General features: G+C 45.0%; 1 protein-coding gene and 1 long non-coding RNA gene across 6 annotated transcripts in view; one reads left to right on the top strand and one right to left on the bottom strand.

Annotated features, from left to right (window-relative positions):
* The window catches only part of NUP133 (nucleoporin 133), a 271,938-nt gene that overhangs the window by 223,008 nt on the left and 33,434 nt on the right, over positions 1 to 15,496 (top strand). The window contains exons 22-23 of the mRNA XM_029594184.1: positions 2,147 to 2,265; positions 15,022 to 15,102. Coding sequence (XP_029450044.1) covers positions 2,147 to 2,265; positions 15,022 to 15,102 — 200 coding nt within the window. The remainder of the gene's footprint in view (positions 1 to 2,146; positions 2,266 to 15,021; positions 15,103 to 15,496) is intronic.
* The window catches only part of LOC115087249, a 221,397-nt gene that overhangs the window by 170,486 nt on the left and 35,415 nt on the right, over positions 1 to 15,496 (bottom strand). The window lies entirely within an intron of this gene.

Raw genomic sequence — 15,496 nt, forward strand, 5'->3', positions numbered from 1 at the left:
TTCCATCCCCTTTATCATTTTGGTCGTCTGTCTACCTTTTCTAATTCTGCTATATCTTTTTTGAGATGTGGTGACCAGAACTGCACACAATATTGAAGCGATACAAAGGCATTATGATATTCTCTGTTTTATTCTCCATTCTTCCTAATTATTCTCCTAATTATTCCTTGCATTCTATTTGCTTTCTTGGCTGCTGAGCAAAGGATTTCAAAATATTATCCATTATGATGCCTAGATACTTTTCCTGAATGGTGACGCCCAATTTTTTTCATTAAAATAGATACATTGGAAATAATAAAAAGAAATTGCTTCTGGTTTTTCCCCTATCACTTTTCTTTCCTTGACACTTTGTCATAAAAACTAAATGCTATGTCCTTTAATGTAGCCAAATGTAATATTATGCTTTTAGTAGGCACAAATACTTTGTATAAAATTTTGCCTAGTAACAAATTTATGCCCTGGATAAACTTGTACTGTTTCAGAATTGAGTAACCAAATTTACATAATTTTGTGGATTATTTTTCCCAATATTTTCTTTAGAGTTGTGGAATTTGCAGGAGTTCTTCCACAAACTTTAAACTTGGCACAAGCAGAAAATTGATTGTTCATGCAAAATACTTGCAACTTTGAGATATATATAGATATATATAAAACTTCTGATTATTGGAATATGCCCCAGCCCCTACAATAAATAGTAATTTAATAAGTATATTATCTATTACTCAGAGTCTAACCAATATGATACCTGTATATTCTAATGGAAATAGGAGGAAGCTTTATTACTACTACTGTTAAGACTAATGGAATGTATGAAAACTTATTAAAATTTTCTAAAATCCTTTTTGTTGGGGACTAGCTTTTGCCTGAGCTGGTGTGCCTGGAACTTATCAAGATTGTAGCTGTACTCTCATTTAAGCTGAGTTTGCCATTTGTAGTTTTTGGTATCCTGAAATATTTGGTTTAATTTTAAAATAGATAGTATATAGCACTCAACTGGGAGCAAAAAGGTGTCCTTAAATATTTATTTCTCCCTGCTAGGATGAAAACTCCTTGAAAAATGATTTTAACCTGACTTTCAGAGTATTTTCTATGGCAAATGGTGTCCAAAGAAGTCCAAAGTTATTCTTTCTGCATCCTCCATGTATTTCATTTCAAGGTTTTATTTTTTGGGGGTACCATGCTTGCTGTTCAGCATATCACACTGAGGTCAAGTAAAGGAACTGACTTGGTTGACACTGTTGAAAGGTTAAGCAGGCAAAAGCAATTAATTGAACTGGAAAATTGACAACAGATTTCTAAGGCAAGAGCATCAGCGTGACCCGGGGTAAAGAGAAGAGGGGTGTGTATTTTGGAAGATGGGATTTGGGAGAAAAAAATGGAGATATGTTCTGTTCTTATTTAAGTTGTTCGGTGAGGGAAAGTGAAAAAGGGAATGAAATAATGAGAAAAAAAATCAAGGTTCAAATTAAAAAATGGCTATACTTAATAAATCATGTAATAAGATATATGATTAAAAACCATGAAGATTTAAAAATGGCTTTAATTTAATAAACCATAATGTTTCAAAATGTGCAGATGATTATTGTCAGTAATAGTTTTATTTGATTTATATTCTGCCTTTCAGGCATTTGAGAGTGGATTACATTCAGGCACGGTATATAATAATCTGAATATTAACACACGCGTGAACTGGTTCACAAAAATATATTAAAAAGTGCCTATAGTCCTTAAATTTCTAATGAATTTAAAAGGTCAACTCTAGTTTGAAAAGCATCAAACATATCAATTGGTACAAAGCAGAAACCTTTTGAGGCCTCTCTATTTTCTCTATAACTAAGTGGCCTTCAGAGTGTAAAATCTAAGCGCACATAGCATCTCTTACATATAAATCAAGACAGTCAATACTGAGCACCTTTTATAACTGAATTTCAAAGTAGCAGTAAAAGACTCCAAATCTACCTGGTTGTTGATATCTCTCCATCCTCCTCCCCACCTCCTCAACCCACAGGTTTAAGAACCCTGTTATGCTTCCAAAGTATAAGTTGGGTATAGCAGTTTGCAGTCTGGATAACAGGACTTGAAGTACAATACATTGCTTAAATAACTGAGACATATTCAAGATGAGCTTCTTTAATTTCAATCCAAGATATATCCGGCCAGGAGCGTTTTCTGATGCATCAAGAATACCTACCCAAGCAGCTTCTGGAGGAGAAAGAGCTGAACCTCAATGTAATGCCTGTACTGACTGCATGCCAGCTTATCCAAGTATGTATTCCTGAATTTAACAACATATGCGTGTCCACATTACACTATGGTGAGGGATTTTTCCAAGATGATACCGTATTTACAGATGGATAGGAAAAAATGTGAACATTATCATAGTTACTATTGATTTAAAAAAGCAACTTATTGTATTTATATTTAGTGTTATGCCTTTTCATTGGTAGCTCAAGGCAACTTACATTCAGTAGGTACAATCTAAGGGGATCGTTTACTATGCCATGATATTTTATTGTGACAGGAGCAAAATATCGCCATGATATTGGGCCCTTCCCTGGGAAAATATCATCACGGTTTCCCCACGATATTTTTCTAGCAGAAAAAATCCCCAAGAAAAAATTAGGAGGGAAAGGCAGAAAAATATGCATTGGTGGATCCTTTCTCCCAAGGATGCTATCTTTTAATTGCCCCCCCCCCCCCCATGGTTAATCCCCACACCCAACCTCACCCCCGGAGTCTAGTGAGACTTCTTCCTACCTGTACACTAACTGTCAAGGTGGCTGAAATTTAAAGAAAAGAATGTTTAAAAATATAGCAGGCTGTTGCACAGTAATGCCTAAAACCACCCCTTTTCAGCAAAGTCTACCCCACTGCTCCACCACCCCCCAGTAGCAGCCCACCCACATTCCCCAAATCTCCCCCCCCCCCTTAAGCACAATCTATTCCCTGGTAGTCTAGTGGCCTCCCTTCCCCAGGTCCCTCCCCATTCCCAGACTTCCCCTTGCCTAGAAGCAGCCTGGAGTGCCCCCTAGCCCTGGGAAAGTAAATACCGTTTTCCAAAATGTCACCAGCTGGCCTTTACCCCATCACTTCAACCAGCCTGAGCCTAGGGAGCACAGTGAGCCACCACTAGACTACAAGGGATTCGGGGGATGGGGGCTACTAGTCTATCAGGGTGATTATTCTATGTAAGGGGGTGGGAGGCAGTAAACAGAGAACCAACCCACAAACAAAAGCTGTGAAATTTGAGCCACAAGCAATTGCTCACATGGTCAAGAGAACAGAGAGGAGGAAGGCAGAGGGCAGAGAGAGTGTGCAAGAGAGAGGAAGAAAGAGTCAGGAAGTAGACAAGATAGTAGAAGGGATGACAGTGGGGAGTAGAATGAGAAAAGGGTGCCCTCACTTCTTCACTCACCCCCACATCCTTCTATGCCAACCTCCACATACAACCCACAAACATGCCTCTTCCCCCATCTAATACCATTCACCCTCTCAAACACCCACTCACCCCCTCACACCACGGGTATCATGCACTCTCAACAAATGCATATTCCAAAACACCTCTTCCCAAAACCCCACCCACATGCAACCTCTCTGCAGTCATTCACACCACAAGCATCACCCAAAAGCCACTTGCAGCTCTCACCCTGCTGTACACCATCACCACACATTTGTCCCCTCACACCACTGATACCACCACCCATAACGCAACCCATACCTCCACTCCCATTCAACTGCCCACACCACCGCAAACCCTATTGCAACAGGTTGCCCCTCTCCCATAAACCTACTTCCCCACCCTGGTGACTCACCCTCCCCACACAACACAAAAGCATACCCTCATGTACTTCCCCACCCGCATCTCCCTTTTTCACCCCTAACCTACTCAACCCCTCAAGATGACTCACCACCACACATCACCCTTGCACACCCCTGCAAACCCAGTTACAACACAACACCCTACTCATCACACGCACACCTACTCATCTCTAGCCATTCATCTCTTCACAGCACCATTACCACTCACAATGCACCTCACAACTCCATATACACGCACACCGCCGCAAACCCATCTGCAACACTGCCTCTCCTTCCAGCTCACTCAGCACGATAGCAATGGCAGTCGGGGTGGGGTAGAGCGACCCCAGCAGAGGAAGAGAAAAGAAAGGGTGACAAATATAGAAAGGTTTGTGGGTTTTCCCAGGCCCCACCAGCAGCAGGAAGACTAGGCATGTGATGGAAAGAAGGGAGGGAAGAAGGAGGGTAAGTATGAGTTAGAGGCATTAAACAGGAGATGGGGGGGTTGTTACAGAAGTGAGGGGAGGGAGTTGGGAAGGGGAAGGAGAGGGAATATGGAGATGGATAAGTGGAGAATATGATGGGGTTTTCCATCCCCACCTCTCCTTTCAACACCCACACCCTCACGTTGCCTTCACACCCACAGTTCCTCCATCCCTGCACAAATTCACGTACCTGCTCCATTCACAAATCCTCCACCCTCGTAGCACACCTACCAACGCCCCCTCCCCCCATAGACAGACACACATACATACACAGGAGAGGGGGAGGAAGTGGAGAATGTGAGAGATCGAGCAGAACAAAGTGGAGGGTGCGGGGTTGGGGGGAAGCGTACCCACACCCCACACTGTCCTCCTCCATCCACCTACGCACACCCCCTACACCGGTACCATCACCTATTTTTGTATGTATGTATTTATTTATTTAACAGTTTTTCTAGCCCACAACTTCCCAATCATGTCCACCACGGGTTAAAGTAAAATACCCATAAAAATATTAAGGCATATAAAATAGTGCATAAAACAATAAAATATATCATAAAACAAGTTACAGATAAGTATCCTTTAAAAAATGTTTTTAATTTCTTCCTAAAAACCTCAACATGAGGTTCCCTTCCTAATTTATTGGCATAGCATTCCATACAATGGGGGCTGCATAGGAAAATGCCTGAGAGTGCGTAACTTATAGTCTATAATTCCTTATTGAAGGAAGAACAAGCAATCCTGTATCTTGTTATCTCAGTGCCCTGACTGGTACCGTTTAGCAAGGGGCTTATCCACAAACAATCGTTTATGAACCAGAACTACTGGGTCAGACCAAGGGTCCATCAAGCCCAGCATCCTGTTTCCAACAGTGGCCAATCCAGGCCATAAGAACCTGGCAAGTACCCAAAAACTAAGTCTATTCCATGTAACCATTGCTAATGGCAGTGGCTATTCTCTAAGTGAACTTAATAGCAGGTAATGGACTTCTCCTCCAAGAACTTATCCAATCCTTTTTTAAACACAGCTATACTAACTGCACGAACCACATTCTCTGGCAACAAATTCCAGAGTTTAATTGTGCGTTGAGTAAAAAAGAACTTTCTCCGATTAGTTTTAAACGTGCCCCATGCTAACTTCATGGAGTGCCCCCTAGTCTTTCTATTATCCGAAAGAGTAAATAACCGATTCACATCTACCCGTTCTAGACCTCTCATGATTTTAAACACCTCTATCATATCCCCCCTCAGTCGTCTCTTCTCCAAGCTGAAAAGTCCTAACCTCTTTAGTCTTTCCTCATAGGGGAGTTGTTCCATTCCCTTTATCATTTTGGTAGCCCTTCTCTGTACCTTCTCCATCGCAATTATATCTTTTTTGAGATGCGGCGACCAGAATTGTACACAGTATTCAAGGTGCGGTCTCACCATGGAGCGATACAGAGGCATTATGACATTTTCCGTTTTATTCATCATTCCTTTTCTAATAATTCCCAACATTCTGTTTGCTTTTTTGACTGCCGCAGCACACTGCACCGACTATTTCAATGTGTTATCCACTATGACACCTAGATCTCTTTCTTGAGTTGTAGCACCTAATATGGAACCCAACATTGTGTAATTATAGCATGGGTTATTTTTCCCTATATGCATCACCTTGCACTTATCCACATTAAATTTCATCTGCCATTTGGATGCCCAATTTTCCAGTCTCACAAGGTCTTCCTGCAATTTATCACAATCTGCTTGTGATTTAACTACTCTGAACAATTTTGTGTCATCTGCAAATTTGATTATCTCACTCGTCGTATTTCTTTCCAGATCATTTATAAATATATTGAACAGTAAGGGTCCCAATACAGATCCCTGAGGCACTCCACTGTCCACTCCCTTCCACTGAGAAAATTGCCCATTTAATCCTACTCTCTGTTTCCTGTCTTTTAACCAGTTTGTAATCCACGAAAGGACATCGCCACCTATCCCATGACTTTTTACTTTTCCTAGAAGCCTCTCATGAGGAACTTTGTCAAACGCCTTCTGAAAATCCAAGTATACTATATCTACCGGTTCACCTTTATCCACATGTTTATTAACTCCTTCAAAAAAGTGAAGCAGATTTGTGAGGCAAGACTTGCCCATTGAGAGCCAATGCAATTTCTTCATCACAGGGCTTATATGAAATTCCTTCAGCACAGGGGTTATATGTTCCAACAGAACCCTTCATCACTTCTTCCTACCTACACCACCTTCCCACATCAGTGCCCCCCCACACACACAGAGGGAGGAAGGGGGAAAGTGTAGAGTGTGAGATGGAAAGTGGGCACACACACACACCCCATACCTACACCACTACTACCCCTCGCTGCCTGCCTTTTACATGACTACTATCCCACACAAATGGAGGGAAGAGAGGGAGAGAAGGACAAAGTGGAGAGTGCAAGGGGGAAACAGTGCCCCCACCCACCTACACATACACATCCCCCACCCCATACCACTCACATCCCATATATTGGTGGGGTTGGCGAGCGAAGTAAGCATAGGCGCAGCCCCTAGGAGAGAGATATAAATAGAGAGACAACCAAACTTTCAGAACAGCAGTGCACAATCTGCACACGGAAATGGACATGCAGACGTCGATGCTAGTATTTTATAAACTGTGAGGTGGGAGCCGCACAGTTTACAAAGGACTCCATATTTCTACTCTGAAATTATGTGTGCGTGTTTCAGTACACACACACAAATGCAGGATTTCCTGGCATGTAGCCAGATGGACTCAGGACCAGTGGGTTATGTGCTCTTCTGCTAACAGATGGGAGACTGAGTCAGATTTCAAAGCTGACGTCACCCTAGATATACCCCTGTAGAGACCTCAGCTCCTCAGTATCTCTCAGTCTTCTAGCAGATGCGGATGCTACCCACACAACAGCACGGTGTTAGCGAATTGCAGCAAAAAGAAGAAATTATTACCTACTCATTAAAAAAGGATCGAGCTCTGCTCTCCTGCAGTGATACCTAAGGGTCCCTCTCCCAGTTGAGAATTCCTGAGGTGATTTCAAGATCCCTCAGAGGTGTGCCTTGGTCCGTTAGCCGGCTCCTGGCATGGACTTAGCCGCTAAAGTGGCTGAAAGGCAGCAGGTGCATAACCGAGCGCAGTGGTGAAGGTTAAGCCCTCTCCCCCCGCAGCTGGAGACCGTCCCTGCACGCGGCCGGTAAGTGCTGAGACCAGGTAAGCAGGAAACGTTAATCTAAGGTCTCCGGACTCGGCGCGCTGTACCGACTCCGTTCCATCTGGCGAGGTAAATAGGGGAACACCGATCGGGTTGAGCAGCCTTGGTTAGGCTAGGCCCCTTTCAGCGCAGTGGTCCCGACACGTGGAGTCACTCGGATATGCCATCTTGTGCGCAGGGGGCTTTGGTGCCATCGTCCCTCCTCGACCGTCAGTACGCGCGGGGCAGGCTGGACCTTCTGAGCGCCCAACTTGCGCGTCTATAACATAGCCGCATGCACAGCTGCACGCATAACTACTCGCACAGCCTCGCGCATAAGTGCGCACGCACATAACTGCGCATATCGAGGCGTGTTACCTGTGCGACTACACACAGAGACCATGGCACCGGTGGCAAAGAAGCTCAGAAGGCACTCCCTTTGCACAGCCTGCCACATCAGAGCCACACAGCCTGAACTGGAGTCCTGCCTGTGTCAACATTGCGAGGAAGCCCAGGGAAAACCATCCAAGCCTGGTCCTTCACTGAGGATGGGTCAGGAACTACTCCATACGACAGCACCCCGGACCTAAGCAACTTCGAAATGGCGTCTTCTCCACAAGAGGGCATTTCAGTGGCCCCTATTCCAACTCCCCCTGAGGCTAATATGGACCCAGGGGTGTTCTCCAGGTTGGAATTTTTCCAGGGACTGCAAGCCTTCGTTCAGGAGCAGTCAGCCCTGGCTGCGACCCAGGTGGAACCCCAGCCGGGAGCATCTGACCTTCCTGGCCCTGCTTGGGTGCCTCAAGACATGCCTTACCTCACCAAGAATTTCCCTGACAGGGACCCAGAAATCACAGGTGACGATGGTGGCTCTCTGGAGGAAGGGAACATCCCTCCAGGCTTGGAACCATCAGAACCATGCTTCATTTCTTCCACAGGGATGAATTGCCAGCCCTTGTTTCCCAGACTCTGAAGATTCTGGGGATTCCAGGCACAGATCCTATGGCAGAACCAAAGAAGAACCCCATCTTGGCGTCCCTTCGTAAGGCCTCATGCTATTTCCCTAGGATGGATGCCATCCAGGAACTGACTGACCTGGAGTGGAATACCCTGGAGGCGAAATTTAAATGTGGTCGGGCCTTGGAAGCCTTGTGCCCTCTGGAACCAGTGACCAAGGAATGCCTGCGTTTCCTGAAAGTGGACGCCATGGTCTGCGCCGTCTCGAAGCGAACAACCATTCCCGTTGAGGGAGGGGCGGCATTGAAGGATACTCAAGATAGGCGATTAGAATCCATTCTTAAGCAAGCCTTCGACGCAACAGCAATGACACTGCAGATCGCTTCCTGTTGCACGCTGGTGGCACGCTCCTGCTTGCTTCTCTCGAGGGAGGCAGATAATTCCAGAACGTATGCCAGAGAAGTGATTGAACCTGCCGCAGCCTTCCTGACGGATGCAAGCTCAGACCTGGTGCGTACCTCAGCGAGAGGAGTAGCCTCACTAGTGGAGGCCAGAAGGCAGTTATGGTTGCGGAACTGGGTCTGCAGTCGCAACTTCTAAGGAGAATCTCACAAGAATGCCCTTTAAGAGATCTCTCCTTTTTGGAAGCGAATTAGAGAAATTAGCCAGCAAGTGGGGTGAATTTCCAGTGCCTCAGCTACCAGAAGACAGAGGAAAAAGATCCCAGCACCCTTCTCCCAGAAGAACTAAGGGGCAGAAGCTCTCAATGCTTTCAACCCTACAGGATACGGGAGGTCCCAGTCCTTTTGGAACCAGCAAACCAAGAGAGGAACAGATCCGGGGGCAGGCTCGAACAGAGTTCCCAATGAGAATGGGCCAACCCATCTACAGGAAGATGAAATATGGGGTCGACTTTCCCTCTTCTACCAACGATGGGTCAAAATCATGTCAGACAAATGGGTACTAAACATCTTTCGAGAAGGTTACTCTCTGGAGTTTCGCAGCATCCCTCAGGACAAATTTATGCTATCAGCCTGCCACTCCCACACCAAGAGACTGGCAGTGAAATCCACTCTGACAAGACTACTCAGTCTGAAGGCTATAACTCAGATATCTACACCCCAGCAAAATACAGGGCATTATTCCATCTAGTTTATTGTTCCCAAGAAAGAGGGATCATTCCGACCTATCTTGGACCTCAAGAATGTCAACCATCATCTGCGGATACTACACTTCCGAAGGGAGACTCTCCGCTCCGTAATATTGGCAGTACAACCAGGAGAGTTCCTAACCTCCCTGGACCTCTCCGAAGCCTACCTTCACATCACAGTCCATCAAGACCACCAGTGTTTTCTACGCTTTGCGGTACTGGGGCACCATTACCATTTCCGAGCGCTAACCTTCGGCCTGGCAACCGCCCCCAGAAAATTCTCCAAAATTATGGTGTCGTGGTGGCAACACTGATGAAGGAAGGGATCTTGGTACACCCTTACTTGGACGACTGGCTGATCAGGGAAAAGTCTTCGGAAGAGAGCCTGCAGGTGACCAGCAGAGTCAAGAACCTACTACAGGAACTGGGTTGGGTCATGAACACGGTCAAGAGCAGTCTGCAGCCCTCTCAGTCCTTAAAGTACTCGGGGGGCCCATTTCGACACCAAAAAGAATAAGGTCTTCCTCTCTCCTCCTCCGAGGAGAAAACTGATGGAGCAATTATGAGGATTGATGACCACTACGCGCCCCAACTTATGGGACTATCTTCAAGTCCTCGGGCTCATGGCATCAACCGTGGAGGTCGTACCATGGGCAGGGGCTCACATGCGACCACTCCAATGCTCTTTACTGTCACGCTGGAACCCACTGTCCCAAGACTACTCAATTCGCCTCCATCTACCAGCAGAGGTATGTTCTCAGCTTCAGTAGTGACTACAGGAAGACCACCTAAGCAGAAGAGTAAGCCCATCCTCACTGAACTGGATCGTGCTCACCACAGATGCGAGCCTCCGAGGATGGGTAGCCCACTGTCAGGAATTGACGGCCCAGGGACAATGGAACCTGGAAGAGGTGGAATGGAACATAAACTGCCTGGAAGCTCGAGCAGTCAGACTAGCGTGCCTGCGTTTCAGCCACAGGCTCCAAGTACAAGCGATTCGAGTGATGTCAGACAATGCTACAATGGTTGCCTACATCAATCGCCGAGGAGGAACCAGGAGCCTGCAGGTGTCTCTGTAGATAGACCCCCTCATGGCATGGCCGGAGGTAAACCTGCAGGGGATCTCTGCCTCCCACATCGCAGGGAAAGACAACGTCTCAGCGGACTTCCTCAGCTCAGCAGAGAAAGCCTGGACCTGGGGGAATGGGCACTGTTGACCTGGTTCCATTGTCCCTGGGACCCCAGCCATGGACCTACTGGCCACATCTCTCAATGCCCAAGTCTCCAGGTTCTTTAGCTGCAGACGAGAGCCAGACTCCCAAGGAATCGACGCCCTCGTCCAGACCTGGCCAGAGGAGAACTTACTGTACGCCTTCCCCCCCATGGCCTCTACTGGGCAAGATCATCCGCAGGATAGAACACCACAGGGGACTAGTTCTACTAATGGCCCCGGATTGGCCAAGACACCCATGGTACGCAGACTTGCAAAGACTCCTTGCAGGGAGCCCTCTGTGCCTACCTCCACACAGGGACCTTCTCCAGCAGGGCCCGATTCTTCACGAAGATCCGTCTCTATTCTCTCTTACAGTCTGGCCCTTGAGAGGACTCGCCTGAAGAAGCGCGGTTACTCAAAGGCCGTGATTGACACCCTGTTCTGTGCACGGAAGTTCTCAACATCTCTGGCATACGTACGAATCTAGAGGATATTCAAAGCCTGGTGCGAGGACCGCGGGATATCCCCATGAACAATCAAGATTCCCATGATTCTGGAATTTCTACAGGGCAGTATGAAGAAAGGGTTGTCACTCAACTCCCTTAAGATTCAAGTATTTTTATTTACTGATTTTATATACCATTATTCGGTGTAGCCATTATAAGGGTAGCTCTCTCCTGCTTCAGAGCCGAAGCGAACAGAATTTGTCTATCAGCTCATCCGGACTTGGCCAGTTTCCTAAAAGGGGTTAAGCAACTTCGACCGCCCCTAAAGTGGCCGGTTCCCCTATGGAACCTCAATCTGGTATTGGACTTTCTAGCGGGGGCTTCATTCAGACCAGTGCGCGCAGTCTGTCACTATGCCTATTAATATTGAAGACTGTATTCCTGGGGGCAATATGTTCAGCCCGTTGCATCTCTGAGCTACAGGCACCATCCTGTCAGGACCTGTACCTTAGGTTCACTCCAGGAACGATACAGCTTCGCACTGTCCCCTCCTTCCTACCGAAAGTGGTCTCCAAGTTTCATTTGAACCAAGCCATCTCCCTACCATCTCCGGATGAACATAAGGACTCGGAAGACTCCCTCCTTCTTCGCCATCTAAACGTCGGCAGACTCCTGGTACAATACCTGGAACAATCGGAACCGGCGCACAAAATGGATCGCTTGGTTGTTCTCCACAGCGGGAAGAATCAAGGCGAAGCGGCCTTGCAAGCGTCCATAGCTCGCTGGATCAAGGAAGTAATCAAGGCAGCCTACATAGAGGCAGGAAAGATCTTACTCCTGCAGGTTAAGGCTCATTCTACTAGGGCCCAGGCAGTATCTTGGGCAGAAACCGAACTGCTGTCACCCGCCGAGATCTGTTGCGAGGCGACGTGGGCCTCCCTACACACCTTCTCCAGGTTCTACCGCCTGGATGTATAGACCTGAGAAGACGCAGCCTTCGCAAGGACAGTACTAGGTGGGCCATGGGCAGCCTCCCGCCCCGTCCAGGAGTAGCTTTTGTACATCTCACTGCTCCTGAGACCATCTGGCTACGCGCTAGGAAATGGAGAAATTACTTACCTGATAATTTTGTTTTCCTTAGTGTAGACAGATGGACTCAGCATCACACCCACTGCTGCCCAGGAGAAGCATCAAGGAAGAACCTGAGAAGCGAACCTAGATCCTATACAAATGCAGGTAAGCTAATGCCTACCCCTAGACTAGGGCACCTGCATTTCGACTGGTGTTGGCATTACGCTGGTTAAGTGCACTGGCGGTCTCCACGTTGAATCAAGATCATAAGAACATAAGAAATTGTCATGCTGGGTCAGACCAAGGGTCCATCAAGCCCAGCATCCTGTTTCCAACAGAGGCCAAACCAGGCCACAAGAACCTGGCAATCACCCAAACGCCAAGAAGATCCCATGCTACTGATGCAATTAATAGCAGTGGCTATTCCCTAAGTAAACTTGATTAATAGCTGTTAATGGACTTCTCCTCCAAGAACTTATCCAAACCTTTTTTTGAACCCAGCTGCACTAACTGTACTAATCACATCCTCTGGCAACAAATTCCAGAACTTAATTGGGCGTTGAGTGAAAAAGAATTTTCTCCGATTAGTTTTAAATGTACTACTTGCTAACTTAATGGAATGCCCCCTAGTCCTTCTATTATCTGAAAGTGTAAATAACTGATTCACATCTACTCGTTCAAGACCTCTCATGATCTTAAAGACCTCTATCATATCCCCTCTCAGCCGTCTCTTCTCCAAGCTGAACAGCCCTAACCTCTTCAGCCTTTCCTCATAGGGGAGCTGTTCCATCCCCTTTATCATTTTGGTTGCCCTTCTCTGTATCTTCTCCATCGCAACTATATCTTTTTTGAGATGCGGTGACCAGAATTGTACACAGTATTCAAGGTGCAGTCTCACCATGGAGCGATACAGAGGCATTATGACATATTCTGTTTTATTAACCATTCCCTTCCTAATAATTCCTAACATTCTGTTTGCTTTTTTGACTGCTGCAGCACACTGAGCCGACGATTTTAAAGTATTATCCACTATGATGCCTAGATCTTTTTCCTGGGTAATAGCTCCTAATATGGAACCTAACATCATGTAACTACAGAAAGGGTTATTTTTCCCTATATGCAACACCTTGCGCTTGTCCACATTAAATTTCATCTGCCATTTGAATGCCCGATCTTCCAGTCTTGCAAGGTCCTCCTGTATCACAATCCGCTTGTGATTTAACTACTCTGAATAATTTTATATCGTCTGCAAATTTGATAACCTCACTCGTATTCCTTTCCAGATCATTTACATATATATATATTGAAAAGCACCGATCCAAGTACAGATCCCTGAGGCACTCCACTGTTTACCCTTTTCCACTGAGAAAATTGACCATTTAATCCTACTCTCTGTTTCCTGTCTTTTAACCAGTTTGTAATCCACGAAAGGACATCACCTTCTATCCCATGACTTTTGAGTTTTCTTCGAAGCCTCTCATGAGGGACTTTGTCAAACGCCTTCTGAAAATCCAAATACACTACATCTACCGGTTCACCTTTATCCATATGTTTATTAACCCCTTCAAAAAAAATGAAGCAGATTTGTTAGGCAAGACTTCCCTTGGGTAAATCCATGTTGACTGTGTTCCATTAAACCATGTCTTTCTATGTGCTGAAAATTTTTGATCTTTTAGAATAGTTTCCACTATTTTTCCCGGCACTGAAGTCAGGCTCACAGGTCTTTAGTTACCCGGATCGCCCCTGGAGCCTTTTTTAAATATTGGGGTTACATTGGCCACCTCCAGACTTCAGGTACAATGGATGATTTTAATGAATCAAGTTTTAATCAAGTTTGTTGTAGTTAGCCAAGATATATATATGTCCACAATGGCTTTTCGAGGAGGATACTGAATCGCTGAGGTCACTACAGGGTTATATCTAGGGTGCTGTCAGCTTTGAAATCTGACTCTGTCTCCCATCTGTTAGCAGAAAAGCACATAACCCACTGGTCCTGAGTCCATCTGTCTACACTAAGAAAAATGAAATTATCAGGTAAGTAATTTCTCCAATATGCATACTTTAACCGTTTTTTAAAAATACATGCTTATATTTTACAAGTGAAATAATTGTAGCATTGGTCATTTTTTTTCTTGTGTTACCCAGAGCATATCAGCTCAGTTGTGTGTACAAGTATCTTGGTTGTAGTCACAAAATCTGCTAGCCTTGGGCTTTTTAACATAACTTATACCAGAGCTATCTAGCAGTAGAAACTTCAGAAGTGTTATTCTTATGTAGTTCACATACTAATGTAATCAGTCCATTGCTGATATTACCAAACCTACTTTTCTGCTAGTGATGAGAGTTTACTCAGTGAAACTGAACTACATGACAGAAGTTTGAGAAACATGTAATTAGAAGGACCAGGATTGAAAATAAACCAATTTAACATTTTTATTGCAGAGTTTTTTCAGCAGGCTGCAAGTGATGACAGTTCTTCAGCTTGATGATATTAGCAAAACACAATACAAATGCCTTTTATGAAAAGCCAACTTCCAGCGAAGCTTTGAAACTTAGAATACATTGTTTGCTGTAAAAATATTTTAGTGAAAAGGTCACATCAGCAGCTGAATGCACATTGATCTTCTCCTAAACCTTTTCACTGTATCAGTTACATGGTTTGCAGTTTAAAAATAATTGCAGTTTACTCTTTCATACTGTAGCTGTACATATGTGAAGAGAACAAAGGGGCTAATGAGCTGGACTTCAAGAAAGCATTGGATTTGCTGGAATACATTAACAAGGTAGGAAACAAAGTGATTTCTCTGCAGACATAAAGGATGTCGAAATCATTTCAGGTCACCTCTTTTGGAATTGGTTTGAAGGGGAGGGGGAACAGAAGTTGATTATGAGAACCCTAAATGTTTTTGGGCCTGCAGGTTTTGCATGCCTAACACTAGCATTTAAAGCAGTTTGCTAGTCCTAAATTATCTTCATTCAAGGTATCCAGAAACAAAGGGGAGGAAACTTTCTTAATCTGGTCATCCCGAGTTGCTATTCCATTTTTCTTCCAAAATGTTTACAGTTTAAAAGTAATTTTTTATACTAAGTCTAAGAAAAAAAAATAGATGTGAAACAATTGATATATTTGCTTTTGACAAAATAAAAATCATGTATATTTTGCTCAAGATATTACCA

Source organism: Rhinatrema bivittatum, chromosome 3 (genome assembly GCF_901001135.1).
Source record: "Rhinatrema bivittatum chromosome 3, aRhiBiv1.1, whole genome shotgun sequence".
In the NCBI taxonomy this organism is placed as follows: domain Eukaryota; kingdom Metazoa; phylum Chordata; class Amphibia; order Gymnophiona; family Rhinatrematidae; genus Rhinatrema; species Rhinatrema bivittatum.